The 26,672-nt window shown below is 36.8% G+C and overlaps 1 protein-coding gene across 3 annotated transcripts; it reads right to left on the bottom strand.

Moving 5' to 3' along the window:
• Positions 1-1,678: 1,678 nt before the first annotated feature.
• Positions 1,679-26,672, bottom strand: tyf (twenty-four). 3 transcript variants are annotated; one of them, XM_018503759.1, is made up of 9 exons: positions 25,980-26,672; positions 12,151-12,264; positions 11,705-12,061; positions 11,248-11,529; positions 10,607-10,997; positions 9,986-10,438; positions 9,504-9,876; positions 7,476-9,196; positions 1,679-7,367 (listed from the first exon to the last, which is right to left on the bottom strand). In XM_018503759.1, the coding sequence occupies exons 1-9, from the start codon at positions 26,355-26,357 to the stop codon at positions 7,300-7,302; spliced, it is 4,137 nt and encodes a 1,378-aa protein (XP_018359261.1). In that variant the 5' UTR covers positions 26,358-26,672; the 3' UTR covers positions 1,679-7,299. The 3 variants fall into 3 exon arrangements, with proteins under 3 accessions (XP_018359261.1, XP_018359262.1, XP_018359260.1); XM_018503760.1 differs by having other exon boundaries at positions 9,986-10,441; positions 11,248-11,526; XM_018503758.1 differs by having other exon boundaries at positions 9,986-10,441; positions 25,980-26,671.

Genomic DNA, 26,672 nt, shown 5'->3' with positions numbered 1-26,672 from the left:
CAAACGAATATAAATCGTGTGGACTGAGAACAAAAAATTGACAAGTCACAGAAAGTTGGTACAGTGGTTGTAAATGTGTACTATAATATAATGTGCGTATATACATATGTATATTATATTATGTACCTGTTAATGTAAAGTAGATTAAGATAATTATATCATAAGGTGAATAATAGTTCCTTTTTAAGCTCTGCCATTTTTGAAATAAATTTACATAAAACTTTCTGGTGATACGTTTTATGTCTTCGAAGAAAATATGTGAAAAAAAAAAATATTTGTTAATATTCATTCTGTTGTAACGTACTTACGCTCAGATGATGTTCGAATAATCCACGTTCTCAATTAGTCTAAAACTGAAGAATCTCCAAAAAAGTGGTATGCAACAGATGGAGAAGCAGATATTTCTTTTCGGCAATATTCGTTATTATTTACATTATAGTATATCGAGATGCAGACGTCAGGATTTTTCACACACTCCGACAATTAATCGTTTCAACAAAAACCATTTATTCACAGGTCGTAGCCTCTGCGGGTGCAAAATAACACGCCAAACTAGCGATCTATCGCTTAGCTTCGGAAAATAATCGCGCATAGAATGGACATATTTTTTATTCCTCTCAGGAGAACCGCCTGTTTCGAATCGCCTCCCCTTAAACGCGTTAAATGACGCGACGTTTGCCGAGTTCTTTGTCATCGATCGCTGGAACTATTATTAGTTATCGTCATTTTGGAAGTTTACGTAAAATGTCAAATAGACAATAAGTATCGTCCTCCGTCTATGGAACCGAGAGTGTGCTATCTCAGGACACACTTTCAATAACTAACACCGCTTTACTCACAATATATATCTATATATAACAAACACAATAATATAAACTTATGCGATGCAACAATTAGGAACAAATGTGTCAATGCGATGGCAGTACGAAGTTAATGCGTTCGGATGTCCGTACAAATTATGCGATAAACGTTAACTCTCTAATGTTTCATATATTTCTATAATAACATATCTATCAATTGTTTTTTTTTATCTTGATTTAACGTAGTCTTTACTCTTATAATTTTTAGAACTGTAGAAAAAAATAAAAAAGTAAATTACACCGAATTAATCTACACGTTGATAGAAACGTACTAACTCATGTAATCTTAAACTAATTGTTTCACGATAAAGACTGCAAGAAGCGATCACCGGATAGGCCATGATGAAATTAATCGTCGAGTTCGTAACAGACAAAATTCGAAAGTGCGTGTATCGGAAACAAATTATATGCGAATTAAACGAATGTTTGCGATTCGCTTTAAGGGACCGGGTTGAAAACAGGCGATCATATCCCGATATATATATATATAGAGATATATATATATATATACGTGCGCCGACCTCACATTGTACGTGCATGCGCTTTAAAAAGGATAAAGGACGAAGAGAAATAGAGAACGACTCATTCTTTTTTCTTTTATCACAGTATTGCACGCAAAGCTTGTACGAAATCGCAAGTAAGACAGCATAAAGGCCAAATGGCAGACACTACATGCTTTCCTCTCAGAATACATCCGGGGAGGGTCGGAATTCTTTCGCAGAGTAGCGAAAAATGTTTTTATCCACTCCCTCATTTCTCTCTCACCTTTTTCTCTCTCTCTCTCTCTCTCTCTCTCTCTCTCTCTCTCTCTCTCTCTCTCTCTCTCTCTGCCATTCTTATTCATACACACTTCAGTATTATTCTTTCACAATCCATGGCAATGACTCCAAACGACCCTTCACATTCATGGTCCATAATAGCTTTGACGTATATCCGACAAGTTAGTAACAAAATAATAATCCACACGTATACACGTGTGTTTGAGTACATCACCTGAGAATAAATCGTGATATACCTCTTCGTTTCTTTCGTAATGTAAAATCCCTTCGGATTTTTTCCCCCGTTTTCTCTCGCTCGACATTACAATTTTCCCTCTCATACGGTAGTGCCTTAACAATCTGTCGTTCAACGGAAAAATATAGCGCACGGGCGGTATTACGCTGTCTTGTCCGGGTCGACGCGGGCCGGATGGCTTTGACGTCTTAATATATTAACATCCTAATGGAACGTTAATCTCTTTACGAAAGAAGCTTCGGAAGAAAGTCGCCCCTCTCCGGATAATTCTGTGATACCACACACAAAGAGAAGAATTTCTGTACTCCTCTCGATTCTGGTAGGAAAATAAAGGGGGAAGAAGTTGAAAGCTGCAGGATCGTCGCCGTAGCCAAAATAAAGTGGATGAAGACGGGATTACGAGCGATTTTCTTCTCTCTTCGTGTAGCTTCAGCCGCGACGCGAAGGTCTCAAGAAGAGAAAAGAGGGAAATAGTCCAGCTCCGCTTCCACCCCGGAGGGGCGACGAACACACGGCTTTTTTGATTTGCCACCCCGGGACGAAGCTCTCGCCGATGCGGTACGACCCGACAAATCAGATATCACCGTACTTCACGCACGCGAAAAGGGGGAACTTTGGCAACAAACACACATTCGCATCGTTAAGGGTTTTTTTTTTGCAGCTGGACAGCACAGCCTTTCACACGCACGCACAAGATCCGCAATTCGACATGCACAGTCATCTCCCAATCTCACTCGCTCTCTCATTTGTTATCTCACTAATAATAGCGGCATTAACTGTAATCTTAATTGGATAATTCTGCCGTAGCGTTGGTAATAATCATACAATGTTATATCATACAGCGTCGTATGTACAATACGGGAGGAGAATCGTTTCGTTATCGAGTAACAAATTGTACAGCGGCGCGGGACCAGCGTCGAGGTACGTCCGATCGATTTCCCTCGATTTCCGTCGGGAGTACTTTTGCTTCTCTCTCTGCGTCCCGTCCTGGAGAAGCAGCCAGCTGTGCGTAGCTATTTCTCGAGATAGTCGCAACAATCGGCTGCTGACTCGCATTTTTATCGCGCGAGCGATTAACGACAATTGAATAGCTAGAACCGGATAAACAGCACAAAGGGAGAAGACTAACTCTTGGTACACACGATGATTTTCCGGTTCTTCATTATACATGATGGATCATTCGTGTCCGGATTAATTTTCATTAATTTAATAAATATCCATTTCTATCTTCTGTGCAGATAAACTTTAATTTCGAGTTAACTTACTTTTTATCCTTTTTTAATTCTTAAAACTAGAAAAAGATAGAGTAAGGCCCAGTTCCACAACTCACGGTTAACTCTTAACCGAGGTTCAACTTATTCATTGTCCAAACAAATTGAATTTCGGTTAATAGTTAACCATGAGTTGTGGAACTGGGCCTAAGTTGAAGAGAGAGTAAGTTAAACGAAGGTTAAAGTTAATCTACATTGAAATAGGCACAAGTGTAATTCTTATATACTTTTGATATCTTTAGAAAGTATTTGGAAAATTATAATATAATAAACATAATCAATTGATGCTAGTTTTTCGAAGAAGAGAAATGTGCAGGACACAAACGATCTAATCGTGTGTACTAAAAGTTAAAGGGAATCTCTGTGCGAAACTGGGCTAGACTCGAGACGTCTTTTGGAGCGAAGAACATGCGCTGAAACAAACTTTGCTGTAATGAATAATGATACAGATCGATGTGAAAGAAAATAAACATATTTATTTCTTCTCATAAACTTAAACTTCTTATAAACGAAAACAGTAAAGGGGAGGGGTGGTGGATAGGGGGACGTACAGGTATTCGTAGTTTTAATGTAGTTTTTCGCTTTTTCTTTCCTTTTTTATATTTTTTTTTCTTTTCTCTTTGTTTCGTGTTCGCTCGTCCTTCTCTCCTTCCTCGTCGTTTTTCTCGAGTTGCTCTCTACTCGTCGTTAACCGCCTGATCTTGATCTCGCGCGATGCAGATCAAAGAGACAAAAGTCAGTCCCGGCCGGTCCGCAACGAATTTCCGCGCGTTTTCATGTAGGTGTGTACGTCGAATGAAGAAAAAAAAAAGAACCGTTAAGTAATTCTATATACTCTACATGTGCGACATAGGTTGGCGTAGCTGCCACCCCACACTCGCTATGTACACTGTTAAATGGTCCTAATCTTCTTTTTCCTCCTTCTTTCCTTCCTTCGCTTAGTCCTGTTCCACAAGTACATTTGCACTAGTCTTCGCGAACTCTTTATCACTTAGCCATTTGAACCGGTCAACATGGCACAGGCTGAGACTGCATTCAGTTGCATTTTAAGGCGAATGGAGCACCTGACTTTGTTTCTTTTTTTTTTGTGTGTTTTTGAATTATAGTTTTTTTCGCGTGTGGAGTCGAAGTAGCTCGGAAAAAGAGAGTATTATTCGCGTGAGAGGCAACGACCAGCTGCTCGAGCGATTTTCAGTCAAAGTAACAACCGGTGTACCGCGAGATTGTTCACAGCATGTGCAGCATGTCGAGAGGTACATGGTGTGTGTATGTATATACGTGTGTAAAATAAAAATAAAAAGAGAAAATGAGATAAAAAAAGAAAAAAAGTCGTGCAGTCCAGTGTACTCTCCGTTGGAGGTAACATACACCACGGAGAGGGAAAGAATCTGGGAGGAGCACGAATAAAGAAAGATTAAAAAGAAAATTTCTCTCGGTCGAAGAAGTGAAAAGGCGGTTCTCGCGATTACACTTTTGGAATGTAACTGTTCGACATTAGCAACTGAATGTAATGTAAAAACGTGATAATTGGGACAAAAAGAAGGGAGGGATAGAGCTAAAAAGACGTCCAGACAGTTAACGTAATGTCGGAAACGCGTGTCTCCTGCGAAGTTGTTTCAAAAAGGAAAAAAAAAAAGGAAAGCGAGACACTTCGGGATACCTTGTCAAGTCTGTATTTTAGCTGCGGCTACAGTCGTACCTCTTTTTTCCGAGTTACTCTCCGATATGCGCGATAAACGCTTGCGTCGTACAATTAAATATCTCGATTTTCTCGCTTATCTCGAAAGCTGTACTTCCAGCTGGAACTATCTCCTATATACTGGACAAAAATGAAAATTATCAACGGAGTACGGCTATCTTTTTTTTCGTTTTTACACAATTTTGATATTTTCGCAAAGAAAGAACGATATATAACAAACTTTACCAATTCTAATTCATTAATTAATAATTAACTCGCGTTATAATACTACACACACTTTCATGCTTCCGTATGAAACTTATCTTGTGTTTCATTATTACCTATGAAGACGATAAGTTTCCACGATTCGCATCCCACTCATTCTATTCTTCACATAGATGTATGAGACTGCTGTACGAAGATTTTAGAACGACACGTTTTCGCGATTCTATAACAACGTTAATAATTAAATCGTTAAGATTATTAGAATGTGTTTTCGTGCCCCGACGATGGGAGACAGCGTCGTGAAACGACGAGTTGAAAGATGTAACTAAAAGTTAGTTCAAACGCAAAGGGATTATTTAATTTGAAGTATGATATCGTGGATCTACAGTGTACTCTCCTAAGGTTACAGAACTCATAAACTTACATTTAAAAACTGTATAATTACAGTAGTTAAAAGCGGCAATTATATGCATTATTTTTCTTAGGCTCAATTTTTTTTAGGCATTTACAGGCATACGAATTTAAGATACAGCTTATATATCTTTTCTTTTTATCTTCAATTTTAATTAAGTTCCACCCGTATATATATACTTCCGTATACACACACACGTTATACTACAGAGCATACATTGCTTTTACTTGCGTGTTTCATCGAAATAGTAACACGATCACATTTTCTTTTTACGCCTGTAAATTAATGCCTCGGAAAATAAAGAAAATGCAAGAGAACCTTCGCGCGTTTCAAAAATCGACGGATCGTCGTTCGTTGATAAGATACATTCGACGAAAGCTTAGGAACGTATCTCGCGTATATAGCTTTGATGAAAGTCGAGTTACATTTAATGAGCAAACGATACAAATTAAGATAGCACACACGAATTATCTTCCCGGGACAATGCCTCGCTCCGCAATCGAACAGCAATCTCACTTTTATGATCATTCGACAGTCTACACGAATTACGCACACGCCATTCACACTATTTTTATCGATCACAAGCATTTTCTTATAATTATCATTATGAATAATTATCAATTACTTTTTTTTTATTAAATAAGCAAGTCTGTGTAAAAATTTAATGTTTTTCGAATATTCAGCATTCTATCTTCACAGACATTTGACCAGACTTTGAGCTTACTTTGACATTTTCGAAACCCAGTTAGTGACCTTTTTTCCCCTTACTATTTTAAATTATCGAATGCTCCACGACTGGAAGAAGTAGCCACTCTGAGTTCTAAGTCAACCACATTATCTCAATATATTACACAACCACGCATTTACATTTTTCTGATTTACAGTCCGCACATCTTAATTTGAATTTATCGAGTAAAGTACGTTAACTGTGTATTTTGACCTCCATATTTCGACTCACCGATCATCGCTGATCTTTCATGATGATCGATTTAAGATTATAAGATCGTCCCGTCTTAAATCGTTCCATCAGTTTACGAGTTCGAAATTATCAGTTCGAAACTACTTACAGATGTTTTACAGTACTTCTCATAGATTTCTCGATGTGATTAGTGCAGGTTTCTTCGATACTTCCCCATTGATTCGCCTGAAGATTCGCAGCTCCAAAGGCACCAGGAGATACTGCTGTTGATGCTGTTCGACTTTTCCCATTTAAAACTCGCTTTATGGTAGACCTGGTTGTTACAAGTCTTTGTAGCATTATCTTTTAAGCACTCTCTTAAAATCGTACACTCATATAAACCAAGACGATCTTCCAAAATTTATAGAGATGTCTAACGTATATACACGCGTGACTTATACACTGGAAGTTCCCTTTATTCAAAGAAACAGGATCTCTCTTTTTCTCTCTTTCTCCGTCTTTTAAGAGAGATATTTTTCGACCAAAAGTTTCTAATTGTCAATACTGAAGTTCTGCGACACTGTCACAATCGTTGGAAATTTATGCAAGTACAATGTACATTGCTGGAATATATACTTTATCCTTCTATATTCTCCTGTCAACTGGTTATATATGTACATTGCTATTATTATCTCTTGAGGCACACTTTGCACCACTCGGCTCCATCAATCTTGCGCGTTTGACTCAAAGTAAGACAATCCTCTGAACGAACTTTACGTCTTAAGAGGAGCAACCGTGCACGTAACACATACAAGTACTTGGTCTCGAGTATCAACGTGATCGAGACTCATCGAACTAACTATTTGCAATGGAAGTGGTTTACCAGTACAAAAGTTACTGTCATTGTCTATTTCCTTTGACACGGCGAAAACTTTCTCACTTCACTGTCCGCTATAGAACTGTATACGACCGGTTGTCACTGGCATTTCTTTCATGACAGCATCCCATGCTATTGACAAAAAAAAGAAACAAGAGTAGAATAAGTACAAAGAATAAGCAAGAATAGAGCAATGAATACCTCAGTTAAAGATGACAAAGAAACGCTATGATGTCTTACCTAAGCCAACAAACGACACGATCTTATCATGATTGTACGTCTGCACATTCAACTCTTCCTCGGGCGCTACGTAAAGCATCGAGAAATCTTCCTTAGGCGGATGAAATTTCTCCATGATTCCGGGTGGTGGTGGAGGCGGTGGTGGCAGATATGTGGGTGGCGCAAATCTTGTGGGATAGCCCATATACGGCAACGGTTGTACCATGACTGGATGCACGGGATGAGCGTTCACCGGTGTCACGTGAGCGTTTGGTTGTTGCATGTGATAATTCGAGAACTTGTCGTATCTCACAGGTTTCTCGGTGAACAACGGCGGATTTCTCTCGAAATTGTTGGGCGGCGGTTTGTTGACGAGCGGCGGTACGGCCGGAGAAAAAACAGGATTTGCCGCGATCGTCGGGGTTTCCTCGTTGCCGTTGTCTTCCGAAAGCAACAGCTCGTTTATTTCGAAACCAAATGTGAGCTCCGTCGGCAGATTATTGTTCTTCGCGATGTCAGAGGATGTCTCGTCCAAAAGGATCACTGCGGGTCTAGGAGTCAAACTCTTTATCTGCTGCGTCTCCACGGATGGTCTTTGCGATTGATCTTTATCGGACTGCGTGTTGTGTGACTTTGTTTTCTTGTTCTCCGCCTCATCGCGTTGTTGATTGTCTTGCTTCGAGTTTTGCGATTGACAGACTCCCACTTTTGTCGTATCGTGTTTCATCGCGGTATTCTGATACTCTTTTGTGACCCTCGCTGTCCTCGAATCACCGCCGGTCATCTTGTTGCTAGATTCAGGCTCGCCGCTCTGCGAGTCCTGCATGGGTTTTGCAGTCTTCAACTTTTGCGCATCCGCGCAGTCATGTGGCACGATTATTGGATTAGCTTTGTTTTCGGACTGCGGGGTGTCGATATTATGCGATTTCTTAACTGCCTCCTCGTGATAAGAGGACGCGGGCTTTTTAATGTGTTGCTCTTCGTGCGATCCCTGAGTTTGCATATTTTGATTACTGTGTACGTAATTCCTACGAGAGCGAGGATTATTGGCTCTCGGAAGCGTAACAGAATCTTTATTGTTGACGGTACAATTAGGATTGTTATCAGTATCGACTGGATTATAATTCATCGTTGTACCATTGTTATTATATCTTGGTGTTACGGCGTTTGTCGCGATAGTCTCGTTTGAATTCGAGCTGTAATTGCTAGAAGTCACGTTCTTCTGTTCCTTCTGGTCTGTTGCTTGTGTTAGGCTTTCATGCATTTTCTCGATATCTTGCACATATTTAAAAACTTGGATGTTTTTATTGATGGCCTCTTCCTGAGCTTCGGCTTTCTTTCTATCTGACGAATTTTTCATTTTCGTCAGAGTCGGCGAAAGTGGTTTTTCAAAAGCCAGACTCAAACTAGCTGCTGCATGATTTGATTGTGTCTGTTGCTGTCTCGCTTTCCTTTCCGGATGCTGCAATTCGTCTAAACTCGGATAATAATCTTGAGGCACTTTATCCGGTTCCGAAAAAGTCTTAGGCGGAACACTGGGCCACGATGACGTATTTAGCATAGCGGACATGGTCAGATTATGTGGCATGTTGATAGTAGCCATGCGCGCTATATCCGCGTAACTTGCTTGTGGAGTCCCACCCGACGATGTTGCGACTTTAGACAAATTGTGCTTCGAGGTATTCGATGTAACCGGCAACGAATGGACTGAATCCAAATCGCTACTATCCGCCGACTTGTCGCTGCAAGAAATTACAATGTATATAAACATTAAAATCCTTGAATTAAGTGTCTAACCTAGGTCTGTCCACAATTTAATTCGCAAGCTAAACACTACCATCTCTCCATTATCTCGTTGAGCGAGATAAACAGAAAACAAAAAAAGGATAAAGAAAACAATCACTGAGTAGAACTCTAGCATTATCCTTTTTTATTTTCTATCTGTCTCACTCATCAAGATGACGGAAAGGACGAAGCATTTCACTCGCGAGTTAAATTTTGGACAAATAGTCGAATTATTTGTTTACATATAAGCAATTATTTAATTACCTCGGAGGCATACTGCTAGCCGATTTTCTTCGAAGTTCAGGAGAAAGAGGTGTCCTGTAGTCGTTAGAGAATCCTCTGGAATTTTGAAGATATGATCCCGATGTTGTTAAGTTTTGTGCCCTACTGCCACTGGAGCTTCTTCTTTGTTTTTTGCTCTTTTTCTTTTTCGTAACTACTAGAAACTCCGTCTCATGTTCCGGTTCCGGATTAATCTTTTTATTGGAATTACGACGACTCATGTAATCCTCCCCTGTATCGTTGCAATATATCGATTGACCTTCCTCTGTCCCCCAGGATCGTCTGTCGCCTCGACTATCAACTGTCGCATCTCCGGTGCTCCTTTGTTTTGGACGTCGCAGTGCTATATTTACTCCTATCGTTATAAAGACAATATATTAAGAAAGAAATATATATAAATATATAATACTTAAAGCTTTACTTAAAGCTTTATATATACATATACATAAATAAATAAATCATACCGTGTTGACTGGATACGCTGCTGGCACCACTGGAACTGGGACTCTTTTCCGTCGTGAGATCCTCTAATTTTGTCTTCGAGATTTCTTCTAAGGAATTAGACTTCTTTAACTTGGAAGGCAATTGTTCTCTTTTTGTATCCTTCTCTCTGGTTCTCGGTTTTGTGCCAGAACTAGTTTTCACTCTAACGGGATTACCAGTCTTTCCTTTTTTGCTCTTGGATTCTTTATTCTCAATGAAGTTAATTAGACTGTCGATATCCTCATTACGATGGCCTTCGACATTTTCGGCATTATAAACTTTGACATTGTGTTCCTGAGTATGTTTCCTTCTAGGCTTCTTCCGTTCACCATTATTATAGGGCTGTACAGAGTTTCCATTTTCATCTAATGATTTCTTTTCTCCCGATACGGATGGATCTTTCATCGTGATGTGCTGCGTTGTATACCTTGGACCTTCTGTGCACAAATCATATATTTTACTAATAATTTTATTAATTTTGAGACTTGAATAAAACGCAATCAAATTTTTTTAAATATTCATAGAAAAATCTTTCAAAGGTTTAATACAACAGATATCACACATAGTAATATGTATACATACAATTAAAGCATTATTTTTACCCATTGTTATATTCTGCGGTTGCCAAGTCGCCGGCATCACGGAGCATAAACTGGGTACGATTTTGCTTTGGCTAGTACTGGAACCATTTGAAGCCCCACCTATACCACATTTTACACTGCTGTGTGGAAACAATGCCCCAGTCACCTCTGTACCATTAACAGACATTTTTGATTTCTCTTGCTTATGATCACGTATAGGAAACTCTATAGTGGTGTCCACAGATGTCTGTCCTACTATATCGAAAGATGCCCGTGTGACATATTGTTGGATCGGTTTGCGCGGTTCAATAATTTTCAATTCAGTCCCTTCATCATTTTCAGTATCTAATGAGCGAGGCCTCTGAATCCCACTCGCAGTAGATCCCACATTTCTTTCACTAATAGCACCTACCTAAAATAGATAAAAAGTAGTATCACTTAAATGTTGTATATTTCACCAAAACACTTTTTATATAAAAATAGGAAATCTTCCTTGTTATTAAAATAAGTCGTTTGGTACTGATGTTAAACTATAGATCCCATATATCTGCATAAAACTATAAAAAGATACATACTACAGAATATGCAGAAAGGCTCACCATCCCTCCTCTACGAAGCTACAGATTGAGGAGAGATCAATCAGCACAAATATAATACTTTACCTCAACATCGCCCAAGTCAATGACCATGTAATCCGATTTATATTCAGGAGGTGGATTATCTGACTCTAGCATCTCATTTGTTCCAAATTTTCCTTTGCTAACTCGTTTCTCTCGTGTTTCGGATTCTGCCTCGCCTAAACTATTAGCAGTGTCTCTTTTCAGTTCCTTTTTTTCTTTCTCTTTTTCTTCTTTCTTTGTACTAGTATATGATGGTTTATCTAAAGACTTGGATTTTTCCTTATTGGTCCAGTCATAAGCTGGCCGTTCCTCACAGAAGCTCTTCTTTACAAACAGATAAGAAAATATGTTGTTTATATACGTAAATTTTTACTGTTACAATCTCATAATCATGAAAAATATCTTTTAAATAAATATTAGATATAATTTATTAACCGCTAGTAAAACATTTATATTTATGAATATCATTAAGTTCATATTAATATTCAATAATAAATACCTTTTTATCAAATATTAGATCTAAATTAGCCAAAGAAGCAAGGTTATGCGATGCATTTACATTTGACGGTAACGATCCACCTTCTCTCTGTCTAGCAGAGACACTGGGTCCCGGGTTTTGCCTTTTGTTCTTACTCCTATCCTTTCCGAAAGGATTAGACGGACTGGATGAATAAGCAATATTGTCAAAGTCCGAACGTGTTAACTCTTGAAATGATCTGACATGTGTCAAACCTGTCTCGGACGCATAATACTCCCGTTTATGTCTTTTACGATTTGAGCCCGAAAAACAGCGCGAATTAGATACCACTCTACGGCCTTCCTCAGTCTCATCCGCTTCTGCTTCTAACAAAAGTTCCTATAAAATACATCACTTTATATACATCTTACTCTCAATGTATAGCATTTTTATATGTAGCTTTCACAAAGTAATTTCAAAGTACATACTTTAAAAATTTTAGACTTTCCTTCTCGATCTTTTGGACACTTGTATGTTATAGCTTCATCCAATAAAGCGCGTAACTGTTTATCATTTAGCATAGACAGGGTTGTCGATTCTTCCTAAAAATAAAAACAAACTGAAAAATTATGTCATCTATGCAAGATTGCAGAGAGATTGCATTGTATTGATTATATTTTTGTACAATTTTCCTAACTTATCTTAGCTGTAAGTATCTTTTGAATAAAGATTAAATAAATTGATCTCTCCTAGGATCTTCTCTTATAATATTAAACATCTATGCTCTTAATAGAAAATATATTTGGTCTGTTTTCTGTTCCTGCACTAGACTGTTCTAGAACTCTCTTTCTCGCTTTAAACAAGTATCAAACGTATATTTTTCTCACTTTAAGTTCCAAAAGTGTACACTAGTTCAGCCACAGAAAACAGACCTCTGGGGCTCTATTCTTGAAAAGAAACGTATACGAAAGTCTAGGAAAATACTATAGTATACGTAACGTATACTGTAGCATTTCCCTAGTACTACTCCCTACTTTCGTATACGTTTCTTTTCAAGAATAGAGCCCCTGGTAACAAATATATACGTCACAATGATAAAAGTTTTGAGATAGGAGTCGTATGCAAGTTGAATAGTAATAGATGTATTGGCAGATAGAGAATTTAAGGTTTCTCTTATTGGATCTGTGTGTAAGGCTTACAACAACCACATTGTGAAGCATAAGATATATATATATGTATATATATACATATTTTACACACACACACACACATATTATCACAAATTGCTCATCCTAAAATTCTAGAACTTTTCCCTAATTTCCAAACAAAATTTCATAACTTTGTGCAACACTTTTAACATTTTGAATTTCTTTGTATTTGTTCTAATTTGGAAAACATCGAATATTTTGTTGAGAGAGCAATTTAACATAATGCAAATTACTATTAATGTTGCTGACACTGCTTGCATAAATACTTGTCAAGTAAGTGGTATTCCAAAACTGCATAGATATGATATATACGCATACTGAACTTCTTTTAAAGCCAAGAATTTTAATTTTCTCGCAAATTCCGATCTTTCCCTAATTTCCCCAACCGTTTTCAACTTTCCGACGTTTTCCTGATTCTCAGTTTTGCACCCTATATATATTTCTTACACACACATGCATATATGCATAGTGTTTACTGTTTCTAAAACGCTAGGTAAACATTCAATCTCAAGTAATTCAGTCTACTTTGCATCTTAAGACCCCTCCTCCCCATTAATATGCCGACATAACCAAATCAGCTTGCATGTAAGCAGACGAAATGGATTTCGTATGCGACACACACAGCTGCGTATGCGGCAATATAAAAAGTAAAATATGTCGAGATACCGCGCCACCACGTTATCGTCACGTTAACGAAAAAATCCAGATTTTATCCAACGTGGTTACATACCGGGTGCGAGAAAGCGGACGCATTCTCGGAAGCTCTGAGACGTCGAATTGCGTTTTTTCTTCACGTAGACGAAATTCGATTAAAAAAAAGTGTTCGTAAAAAAAAAGGGAGACGAACGAATAACGTGGGTAGATGAAAAAATTCGAGAACGCTCGCGGGACGTGGGGCGAGACGGGACGACGATTGTTACGAGGGAGGTGAGGGGAGATCTCAGGATAACGATACAACGTTGGTTCGGCGAACTCGCGAACGTTCAATGACATGACGAGAATCGTCACGGAGTCCCAATTTCTTATACGGGGTGTCGCGAGCGTAAGAGCGACGAGGACGGTGAACGATCGACGGACGGATTTACGTAGCGAATCGGCGATCGCAGTCGTATGGACGTGGCGGAAACCGCGGAGTCCGATCCGTGGGCCATTTGTGAGATCGATAACGCTCCAGTGATTAGCTAATTAAGATGTGAACTCCGAGAAACGGGGAGAGAGAGAGAGAGAGAGAGAGAGAGAGAGAGGAGAGAGAGAGAGAGACAGAGACAGAGCGATATCTGAGTAACTTACGACGGAAGATAGTGGAGGAAAAAATCCACTGTGCAACGCCGGCACGGAATTAGTATTTTTAGAGGACACACGGACGGCCGGGCCTCACTCGCTCGCTTCGAGATCGCACTTCGCGGTCGACTCAATCGACTTCACGGTTGCACAGTGCACTGCCGCTTTTCTTTCAACACACGAGCGAACGAACGTCGCGCATCCCGGGGGCCCGTGGACGGTGCTGCCGGGCTAAGCGCACGGACGGCGTCCTCGCCTTTCACGGAGGTACGGTAACGACAACAACAACAACGACGTCGTCTTTGTCGGCGTCGTCGTCGTCGGTAGATATAACGAGTCCCGGTTTTTGAAAGCTACTGCGACGAGCGGGCGCGGCGCGCTCTTCCCAGCATGGCCGCCGCCATTACACTGAAAGCACGACCAGCCCAGGGGCGTACGAAGGCCGGAAGGCGCCACGCGGCTTCCCAGAAATAGCTCTCGTTCCGCTCCTTTTCGTTTCTCTCTCTCCCTCTCCCTCCCCCTCTCTCTCTCTCTCCCTTTCTTCTGCCGACAATTTTGTGAGTGAAAACGGAGTGGAAACAAAGAAACAGAAAAAAGCACGCGTTTCATCTTGATTTTCAACGCGAGAGGGTCGATTGTAGATCTGTTTTCCGTAGCTGAACTAGTATACACTTTTAGAACTTAAGCCTGTGACACACAATTCTTGTTTTCCTGCTGAAATATGCTTGCGTTTTTGTAAATTATAACTGAAATTGCACCACACAAAACGTAAGGTCTGTTTGGATTACTTGTACGTTTTGTACTCAGCATCTTCAATTTCTTTCTTTTCAACGTATATTTATCTCTTAAGTGCAAAAAGTTGTGAGGATTTTAAGTAACGCGAACAGACCTGTAGAATTTTTAATAATCTACCAAAACACAAGTAATCTAGCAGGAAAACATACATCTTGTGCCGCAGGCTTTAAAGTGAAATAGATATATTTTTGGTATATGGTGAAAACGAGAAAGAAAGTTCTAATGCATGAATAAAAAATAGATCTGGGCATCTATTATAAAACAAGTCGAAATGGATTCTGATCGAATTATTTCGTTTTCCCTAGAAAACACAATAGAAATCTAAGGAATAATTGAATAATTTCGATCGGAATCCATTCCAAATAATTCCACAATATGTGTGAAAAATCTCAAAACGAGATGAAAATGACAAAACTGAGCAGATTCTGCAGGTAATGATTGCAGGGTTGCAACAGAAAATAAATTTTAAAATTCCCTTTTCTAGATTTTCCATGACCAATTTCAATTTCTCTGACTTTTCCCAGTTTTCCAAGTCTGTGGCAACCCTGATTCAGCAGAAAAAACAGCTTTGCAATTGTGTGATGCAAGATTCTCTTTAATTCACATATTTAGATCCAGTAAGGAACCAAAGGCAAAACCAATCATATTGCAAAATTTTACAACAGTCACAAAGCTGCTTTTTCTATTAAAGTGAAGAGATCTCTTTTCTGTAGCAGAAATGATATACACTTTTAGAACTTAAAGTGGAATACAGTGAATGCAAAAAGTATTCGTACAGAGAAAATATTTTTTTTAAATAACTTAATTTTTTAAAATTAAATATTATCCATCGAGAAATGAGTCATTGAATTGATGTCGAATCGATATCGATATGATGATTTCAACACTAAGGCCCTACGTACAATGGAAGAAATATTAGGAACAGGAATAGATATTAAGATTTCAACCTATCAGAAACCGTGTATACCGGTGTAACTAGAGCACTAGAAACGTAGGTATTCGCATCCACCATTTTTACTCCTATTTTGTGACGGGTTATGATTTGTATTTGCTGCTTGAAATTTTGTAGCTCCTTTCATTGCTACAAGGAATTAGCTTGTTTTCAATAGCTTAGAAGCTATAACAACCGTAACGACGATAATCTTCTCAACTCAGTAGGAACAGGAGTAAAAATAGCGGATATGGGAATACTCACGTTTATAGTGCCTTAGTGTAACTGGTATCTGATAGGTTAAAATCTTAATATCTATTCCTGTTCCTAATATTTCTTCCATTGTGCGTAGGGCCTAATTCGATGTCGATTCGACGTTTAATTGACCATCTCATTTCTTGCTGAGTAATTAACAATTTATTCATAAAGAATAAAACAGACTGTATGTTTCTTAAAATTATATATATCAAAAAGATGTGTATTAATTCTAGAAAATATATCATCTGAAAAATAAGCGAAAATTAAAAATTCTATTATTTGAATACTTAAGGGACTCCGCACAATAAGAGCAACAGGGAACAGAGAACAGAGAATAAGGATTTCAACCAATCATGTATTTCACAATACATGATTTCTGATAGGTTGAAATTCTTATTCTCTGTTCTCTGTTCTCTGTTCCTTTTATTCTGCGGAGACCCGTAGGGCCTGCGCACAATAGAGGAACAAGAATTAGATATTAAGATTTCAACTTATCGGAAACCGTGTATTCCGATGTAATCAGTTTCTGATAGGTTGAAATCTTAATATCTAATTCCTATTCCTCTATTGTGCTCAGGCCCTTACCCTCAGATCTGTTTTTTGTGGCTGAACTAGTGTACACTTTTGGAACTTAAAGTGAGATAGATATACGTTTGATGTTTGTTTAAAGTGAGAAAGAGAGGTCTAGAATAGTCTAGTGCAGGAACAGAAAACAGACCACTTGTCTCTATGTACTAACCAATAATTTCAATAACTGGGGTATCCGGATACCCACGCAGGAATTTTTCTATGTGAATGTAGGATAGGGTTGTTATGGCCTCCCCATCCCTTCTCTTGTGCATAGAAACAAGTTTGGACGTGTATAGCTCAGTTTCAAAAGTACGAAATGGGTACCCGGTTATAGAGACCACGGTTAAAAAGTATTCGTACAATCGGAAATTTACCTTCTGAAATCAGAAATACATGCAAAGCATGTATGTTAGAACAGAATATATTCATTCTATAAAATTGCTAATTAATGTTTATTTTTTACAAATAAGACTTTTTATAAAAAATTTCCTTGTACAAATACTTTTTGCTCTCACTGTAGATACACGTTTAATATTTGGAAAAAGCGAAGAAGAAAGTTTTAGTACAATTTATAGTGCGGGAATAAAAACAGACCCAATAAAATTATAAATATTATAACGAATTTGCTCACTTTTGTAATTTTCACCGCATTTCAAAATACAATAGGATTTTGAGAGATGAACTCGATATCACGAGTCTTGTAAAAAAAGGCGAATAAAAAAACAAAATCTTTCGTTGATCGTCACGTTCCCCGTGTAAGAATCGTTTTCATGCGGTAACAAAATGTGATTTGTCACGGAACGGGATGGCACGTTCTTGCTCGTGACAATCACGCTTGCGTACTCGGGTAGTCCTCTGTTTGGAGAATCGTGCGTATACATACAATACATACGTGTACGCGGTGGTTATCCGGGATTGAGAATCGGATGGCTTGCACTCGCGATCCTAAATATATGTGGGACGCGCGCGGCGCGAGTTCTCTCGCCTTTGTTGAACTCCGCGACGACGTGTGGGACAGATTATTAGAATATCTCTTTCTTCCGGCAGTCTCTGATCGTTCGGATAAGTTACGTTTATAACGCGAATCGCGGTTCAACGCTCAGCGTTGTTCTCTCTCCAAGATATCCAGAGAGCGAGACTCGTCATCTGTTCTTTTTAGTTAAAAATATGAAAAAGAGAAAAGATGAACAGCATCGAGCAATATGTCTATGTAGTGATTGAATTTATTAAATATTTATAATTTCATTGGTCAATATCTAATAATGCTCATTTTTGTCATTTTTCATCTCGTTTCAAAATACTGAATATTACTGAATCGACTCTAAGAAGTTTAGCTAAAAGGATCCAGACTCTCGAACGTTTTTCAACGATAGATTTGATATTTTTATTTCTGCACTGAACTTTCCGTCTCGTTTTCGAATTAGCAAATTTCAAACATATAGGGTAACTCCATTATACGCCGCACTTAACAAAAATTTAATTTATTAAGTTTATTATTATCATGTTTAATGTAAATGAATTACACAACCAAAAACTTTGTACTGTCTACTACTATAAAAAAATATTAGAAATTAGAAATTTATTTTTCGTATTAAAAAAAAAAAGACTTCAAAACCCTTGCACTTTTGTTATACATGCCATAGAAGTGGGATATACGGTTAATAAAGATTTATTTATAGGGGGGAGTGGGATGTTCGGCTAATAAAAAATTTACAAATAATGCTTATAAATAAAACGTAATTTTACAAATAATGCTTACAAATAAGACGTAAAATAACACAATAACTTATAAAATGTGTTTGGAAAGTTTTATTAAGGAATAAGAATGAAAGTATGTATATGAAGTAGTAGATAACAATTACAATTTTTTTACATACACATATTACAGTGTTATGACATGAGATACGTATTTCATGCATTTATTGCATTTAGTGCACTGGATCCAATCTGTGCACTTTGTATGCTTTGGGCATAAATCCCATCCGCTAAAAATGTCTTGTATCCTCCAAATAGGTGGAACATACAAGACATCAAGCTGAACAAAGAATATAAGAGTTAAGCACTTGTATTTTGCTATACTCATTCTTTATTATCTTTACACTTATGTATCATCAAATAATCATTAAGCAATTTCTACAATAATTATTTTATGTGGATTATGATGTGTGATTGCGTTGTTCACTACATTGACAAATCAATTCAACTGATAGTAATCTTATTAATATTAACAGTAGGATATAATAACACAATATTAATATAACATAAAAGTATATAACAAAAAGGTTACATGCATACTACCCCCACCCACTATTTCTATTTTTCTGACTTTTTACAGGGTAAATACTCGCGTGGCTAAATACAGAGTTACCCTGCCTAATTGCTTATTCAACTTTAAGTAGAAAAGGTGTTGTAAACTAGTTCTGTTATAAAAAACACCACGCCTGTTTCTATCAATGTAGATTAACTTTAATTTTAGTTCAACTTACTATTCATTTTTTTTTAATTTTTTAGATGTTAAATTAATTAGGTCTGTTCATGTTGCTTGCACTCCTTACACTTAACATCTTCGCTTTTTCTTTCTTAAATGCTCAAATACATATTTATCTTCTTGTAAGCGCAAAAATTTTTTGGGATTTCAAGCAATGCGAACAAACCTCTTAATATCGATTTAATTTACTATTTCTCTTTTTCTTTAGAGACGGTATTTATAGTTGGAATTTATATTTAAGATCGTCTTAAGATGTCATGAACCAATCAGAGAATCATACTAGTATCTTAAGAAATTATTTAAAATTATCTTAAAATAAGAACGGACTATGAATATCATCCAAATGGTTCATTTTTATTTTAAAACCGTCTTAAGTAATGTCTTAAGATGCTAATACAGCCCTTTGATTGGTTTAGATTGTATTGTAAGATAGTTAAGATAGTTTCAAATATGAGAATCGACTATGAATATCAACCACAGAGCACCGTATTAGCATCTAAGACATTACTTGAAACGATCTTGAAATAAGAAGCGACTATGAATACCAGTCTTGAAAACAACTTTCTTCTTTCTTTAGAACTAGAAAGAACTTTCTTCTTTCTTTAAGACTAGAAAAAGGTGAATAATAAATTGAACCAAGATTAAAATTAATCTACATTTGTGAAAACGCGGAAGTTAACAACGTCAGAAATGTACTCTGTACGTGTGGCGAACGCATGTTGCTTTATACTTCGTAGTCTATTTGCAGAATGTCATTTGAAAAATATAATAGCATAACCGATGCAACACCGTTTGCGTATGTAGCCTCTGCGGCCGTTCTAGAGTTTATCGTCGATGAATCATGTCGGATTAAACTTCGCCAATGCTGTTCGGCGTGGAATCCAAAATAATGAAAAGCCAAGTTTTTGTCGTGTCATTTCTTCCGGCATGATGTAGCTTGCTCCATTGCGTCCATGTTTTTTTTTTTTAAACAAATCTTTACCGTTTGCACAGATGAGTCACGTTGTTGTAGCTTTTTGTTTTACAACATCTAAGTGCACTTGGTCTACATTTCTTTTGCTAAAAATGATTACAAGGAAAAATAATTTCAGCCAAATTCAGGCGGATATCTTATGCTTGTTTCCACTAGTAATAGTTTAATTTGAAACTTGGTTCAATTAACTCTTTCTTTTTTTAGTTTTAAAGTCCGATTCCACAAATGTAGGATTAACGTTAATCTCGTTTCAATTTATTCTTTATATAATATTTTTATAATTCTAGAGAATTAGAAAAAGATAGACAGTAAGTTAAACCGAGCGAGATTAAAATTAATCTTATATTGATAGGATAAAAATTAGAAAAAGATGAAGAGTAAATTGAATCGAAATTGAATTTAATCTACATTGGTGAAAACGAGCATTAATCCAGAGATTAAGAGTTGAAATCGAATGGAATATTTCGACAAATTCAAAGTACGTTTCTTTCCTTCGATTACCATGTAAATACGGGAAAACATGCACGGAAAAAGTGATGTATTAATAACATTAGGTAGAAATAATCGTATTAATTCAATAATAGTATCAATAAAACGAATATGACATCATGCTTCTGTTTTAACAATGATATTGTTTAATAACACTGTTATTAATTCTCTGGAGCTGACGATGGGTCTGTTAGACAATTATATTCCTTATGTTACATCCAAAAGTTTAGATAATTCTTATTAAAATGTATTTAATATTCATATACACATACATTTTTTAATATGATTTTGATTTCTCGAAATTAGTACCTTTTAGTCAACATAAATTAAATGAGTCCACAAATCCAACGTCAATAACTGTGTTACAGATTTTGATGTCAGAATTAAATTAACAAGATTATTTTTAATTAGACTGCTGTTAATATAGCATTTTTTTCTATATACTTTACGTCAAAACCAATGTTTGTATCACAGATACAAACATTGGTTTTTTTTTTTAAATACTCCGCAGAAAACGAAAAAAACTTTTGAAAAACTCGCACAAATTACAGCATTATTTTTAATTGCTGTCAGCTATTAGTGTATCATTTTTTCCGTGCCTTACGTCAAATATACACAGATACATAAATTGGTTTTTTAATACTCCGTAGGACTCGAAAAAAACTTTTGAAAAACTTGTAGAAATTACGGCATCTCCAATCGCAACGCCGATCTTGAGAACGTCGCTGCGCGGCCTCGGAGGTCGCGCCGTATATAAAGTTCCAGGTCTAATCGTCACGTCTCAAGAACGTATGCGTTCGCGGCCGATATTATATTAAGCCATGTCGTTTTTTTTTTGCACTTGACGTCCGTCAATTACGCTTTTTCGCGTACACGTGATCTGCCCGACAAGGCACGTTTACACGGGACAACTGAAAAAGTTCAAACTCAATACAGCAAATCGGGATAATCTAAGGCTTAGAGCCCAATGATGTGGCGAGTTGCACGCGTTCACCTTCCACGAGATAATGGTAATTGGTTTACGAGCGTCCCGCGATAACGCCCACTATTGGTTGATAATAACGAGCATTGTATTACGGGAGCATTTACATGAAGCTAATTAAAGAAGCAAGTCAAGAGGCGAGAGCAGACCTTTCAATCAAAGGTGACAAGTGTAGCTCGATTTAATTAGTAAGTGGACCGTATGATGATGCTGGGACATTTTCCTAATTTTTAAATAGTATATAATTATTTTAAATAATTTCATATTTCGCGCAATCTTTTTGTTCATACAGTTTGTTTTATTCATGTAAGCTAATTATAATACCATATTTGTGCTAAGTAATTAAAGTATTATAATTTTTATGTCTGTTTTCTGTAGCTGAACTTTTGAAACTTAAAGTTAAATAGGTATATATTTGATATTTGATGAGAAAGCGAGAAAGAAATTTTTAGTGTAAGAGTTTAATGTAAGAACAAAAATAGACCTCATATATATATATATATAGTTGAAAATTTTAATCTTCTAAAATTAACAAACAATACACAAAAAACTTTAGTAGGTCACGAGAATCCAAATGTCCCTTGTTACGCATATAATTTAAAAATGTCAAGGATGATCAAATTGAGAAAAAAAATAAAGAACGTCAGTATAACGCAAAAATTAGTGCACAAATCACGTATTGATCAATTAATCTTTAAAGGACGAGCATCTATTTTCTAAATTCTTACAACTTTTCCTGGGTAAGATTTATTATAATTTATTATACCCCTTGCTTTTCAAAATATGACACTATTTTAGCGCCACTATAGTGGCACTAAAGGGATTTTCCATCCTGTAAAGGTTAAAGCAATTTACAGCGTTATTCAATTAAAGCTTCATTCATTGATCGGAGTGATCCAAAATCAGGATCTTCTACAAAAAAAGCGTGAAGTTATCAAATCATAATTACGTAATTTTAGGAAAATGAAAAATGATTTAATTGCCGCATCGCGTAATGATCGAGCGACTTGACCCTTATCTATTTTTTAATGAAATGATAAGCAAAAAGATGAACAGCAAACGATAAAAAAATAAAAGTAAGAGATGGTAATAGAAACAAAGTACATATAACGAGGTTATAATTACTCATCAAAAAGATGAGTGATCTCGCGGAGAACATGACAAAGCTTCTTTCCGACATTTTATTAGTCATAAATAAAACGCAGAGAGCTAACATTTAACGGAAATAAATATTTACACTCGATATATGCTAATTGCATATTGATGTACTATTTACAAAACGGTAATATTAATTTCTTCGTTGCTATCCTAGTATAATTCGGCCACAATCCATTGCCCGGTCATTATATCGATTTCGTATAAATTCAGCACAATCGCTCCGATCCCCAATTCTTATTACGCAATACACGTAAATCAAGAATCGAAGCGGTGCTTGAGCTTGCGATTGAGTTGCCTAATTGCCTGAAAGGAATTGCGCGAGCTAATCAAACACCGAAAAGGGGTATTGAGAACGTATTTGCGCGGATGTGTCCTCGCTCTATTGAGGGCCGACACGGCCATTTCAGGAGCGTAACTAACTTTCAGAATTGTGTCCTTAAATCGCAATAAAGGAGGTGTGTGTTTTTATTGAGTTTCTCTACAGTTAAAATGCTCAATCGAAAAGCAACAAGAATAGAAAATAATTGAAATCTATCAGAAACCGTGTATTATGATGTATCTATCTACAATCTACACCGTTTCTAATAGGTTGAAATCTGTTATAAGGTTATTTATTTCTTTTTTAATCTATTAGAGGCTTTTTCAATGATCCATCAGTAATAAATCAGAAGTCAGAAGCTAGAAATTGACCAATCACAGTCGAATATGAGAAGAATACTCGACTATGACTTGACAATTTCTAGCTTTTGATTTATCACTAATGGCTTCGGATAAAGCGGGATAATTTGGATTATCAGAAATGTTAACATATAAAATATATTCTATCGCATTAATAGGGTACATTTTGCATGTTTAATTGAATACACTACGGTGACCTCAATTTTTTATACAACTATTTCAACATTTTCAAATTATCCCGCTTGCAGAAAACTTCTAATACATAAAATGACATAAGCTGTTCTCTAAATTTCTTGGAATAAAATTTCACTTCAAAAGAGTTAAACTTACTGCCATTGAAAAAGAGTAAAGAGTTTTTGAAGTAAGATTTCACACTTTTGTAATGAGATTCGCTCCAAAAAAGGAGTGCAGCGATTTCTTTTGGAGTGGCTCTCATTTCAAAAGAGTGCAAATATTTTCACTCTTTTTCAATAGTGGCAGTATTTTCACTCTTTTGGAGTGAGATTTCACTTCAAATTTAAAGATTTCATGAGCATAGCACAAAGTCGATCGACCAATGAGCATCCAGCATAAAAGCATCATATTGATTCACATGAGATGCTCATTAATCCAACGGCTTTAAGGCAGGAACACAGAGTTTTGCATAATTTATATATTGCATAATGCATAAAAATGAATCAATCGATATATATATATATATTTTTTTTTTTATTTCCTTCCTTTACATGAAATAGAAGACTGATTGGTTGATTTGCTGATATACGTTATATATAAAGATCTTTTCGGTTTTTATTTTATGTTTATGCAAATTATGTCATTTTTCGTGCGATAAGTTTTAAGCCTAACGCATAATAAAAAGCATAGTATACACGATTTCTGATTTTGATTAAAGTATACCTATATCTGTTATTTTCTATTCTTGTTTCCTGCGCTTTAACCTTAATTCAATTGTGCATTAACCTTAACAAAATCAGAAAACATAGATGACCTCTAACCTTCCGTCGGAATTTTGCGGATTTCGGAAAGGACGCACGTTAAAATAAGAGGAGATAAATATAGCGTGTGAGATATCTTTGCGTATTATTTTAAAATAAATTCGTTCCTATCGTATTACGATATTAGTATTCTCTTTCCCGGTATTCTATTTTAGAAGAACGAAAAGAATATGCTAGCAACAAAATCCAATTGATCAAATAGGTATAAGTAAATAATTATTAACATCGATGAACACAAAAGGAAATAGATCGTTTTCCAGAGAGAAAATTGTAATCCAATATCACCATCAGAACTTCACAAATCAAATGCCTAATAGTTTCATCAGAACTCATATATATATAGATCACATTCAATTCTTTCATATTTAAAAATGAGAAGAAAAAGAGAAATTGGAGCAGCGAATGATCGAGTATAATCAATACATTGTTTTCTCATGACGAATTTTATTCCGAAACAACGTAAATGCCTTTCTAGTGAGATCATAGTTAATCGTGTAACTTTCGTCTCTCAAGCGGAAACGTGAAAAGTGAAAATTTTTCATATGTATATCTATATACATACATTCATAAAAATTTTCGTTTTTTACAGTTCCACGTTAGGGAAAAAATTGTTTTGTGACGTGATTGACTCCGAAGCTGGCAATCATATAACTCTAGAGTGAAAACACGAAAAACATGAAAAATTTTCCTATTTTCTTCATAATAAAAATTTTCTCTTTTAATGTTTCCATCTTCATATCATTATGCTGGTGCAAATGGTGAAAGGTGATATATCTCAGACCTTCAATACCACAATTTTAAAGTTCATCCTATGTGCTTGTTGCATTTGTCATTATCTTGCATAACGCAGAACGCATAAGAGGCTTTCTACAATAAGCTATTAGTAATAAATCAGAAGTCAGAAGTTAGAAATTGACCAATCATAGTCGAGTATTCTTCTCATATTCAATTGTGATTGGTCAATTTCCAGCTTCTGACTTTTGATTGATTACTAACGGGTTTTCTACAATAAGCTATTATTCAAGCTTTAAGAGTTAAACTGTAAGAAATTGACCAATCATAGTCGATTATTCTTTTCACATTTGTGGGCTGTGATTGGTCAATTTCTTACGACTTAAGACTTGAAGCTTCTTTAATGTCTTATTGTAGAAAGCCTATATATAATGGCATATTATAAAAATCCTCTTAGAAAACGAACGAATCAAAGTCCTTCATTTTTTTTCCTTTCCATGAAATAAAAGACTTTTATTGGTTGATTTCCTTACGCTTTATGCATTATGCGTTACGCAAAGGTCTGTGCTCCTTAAAGACTTTCTACAATAAGTCATTACCCAAGTTTGAAGTTTGAAGCTTAAGTCATAAGAAATTGAACAATCATAATCGAATGTGAGAAGAATAACCGACTTCTGATTGATCAATTTCTTATGGCTTATTGTAGAAAGCCTGTTAAGGATCGAAGAAAGGAGGAAGGGTCGACGTTTCCTCGACGCGGTCGCCGCTGCGATGCTCACCTGTTTGCTGTCGGCGCCGCTGTTCGGCGGTGAGCTTTGGCTGATCGAATCGGCGGCGCCAGCGGCAAAATTAGCTGGAGCAATCTCGATGTTCGAACTTTGCTCTGCAGCGATGACGGCGACGGCGGCAACGACGACGTTATTATTGTCGTCGTCGTTATTATTGTTGCTGTTGCTGCTACCGGACGTCGATACGGCGTTGACGTTCTCTATATCGATAACTACATCGGCAGCAGCGGTGGCAGCGACGGCAGCGACGGCGGCGTCGGCGGCACGGTCGCTTTCAGCGATTTTGTCAGGAGCTACCGGTTCCTGACGATGTTCCGGCCCTGGGGCCATCTTGATCGAGATTGACAGCGCGGTGTCCGCCGTGCTCATGGCTCCCTCGTCATCTCTCTCCTCTTTTCTCTTTATCCTTCAAGGGTCACGAAGCCGCGAAAGGACTGTTTGCGTACCGATCAACGATCCGTACCGCATTGAAGACGCTATATTCTCGCGGTTAGACGAGCGCAAAGCACGCTTAGACGACGACGTCGAGGTCGAATCCAAGGATTGGTTTTACTAATGTTTACGCAGATCGCTAAGTTTTCTAATAGTTTAATCGAATTTATTCAGCGCTTTCCTTCTCCTTGTACCTTCTTGGATCAATCGAGAGACAACCGCGACTTAGAAAAGGACCAGTTAATCCAAGTG

The sequence above is a fragment of the Trachymyrmex cornetzi genome, unplaced genomic scaffold, assembly GCF_001594075.2.
Source record: "Trachymyrmex cornetzi isolate Tcor2-1 unplaced genomic scaffold, Tcor1.1 scaffold16, whole genome shotgun sequence".
In the NCBI taxonomy this organism is placed as follows: domain Eukaryota; kingdom Metazoa; phylum Arthropoda; class Insecta; order Hymenoptera; family Formicidae; genus Trachymyrmex; species Trachymyrmex cornetzi.
Note: the sequence above shows the minus strand (reverse complement) of the source record. Positions and strands in the feature narration are given on the sequence as shown.

What these genes read in the sequence shown, in the direction of transcription:
- tyf (XM_018503758.1), bottom strand. Translation starts at nt 26,357, where the DNA reads ATGAGCACGGCGGACACCGCGCTGTCAATCTCGATCAAGATGGCCCCA. An exon ending in ACCGCAGAATATAACAATGG is followed by an intron (nt 10,442 to 10,606) that starts GTAAAAATAATG and finishes ATTTGTGCACAG; the next exon opens with AAGGTCCAAGGTATACAACG. An exon ending in CAGCGTATCCAGTCAACACG is followed by an intron (nt 9,877 to 9,985) that starts GTATGATTTATT and finishes TTATAACGATAG; the next exon opens with GAGTAAATATAGCACTGCGA.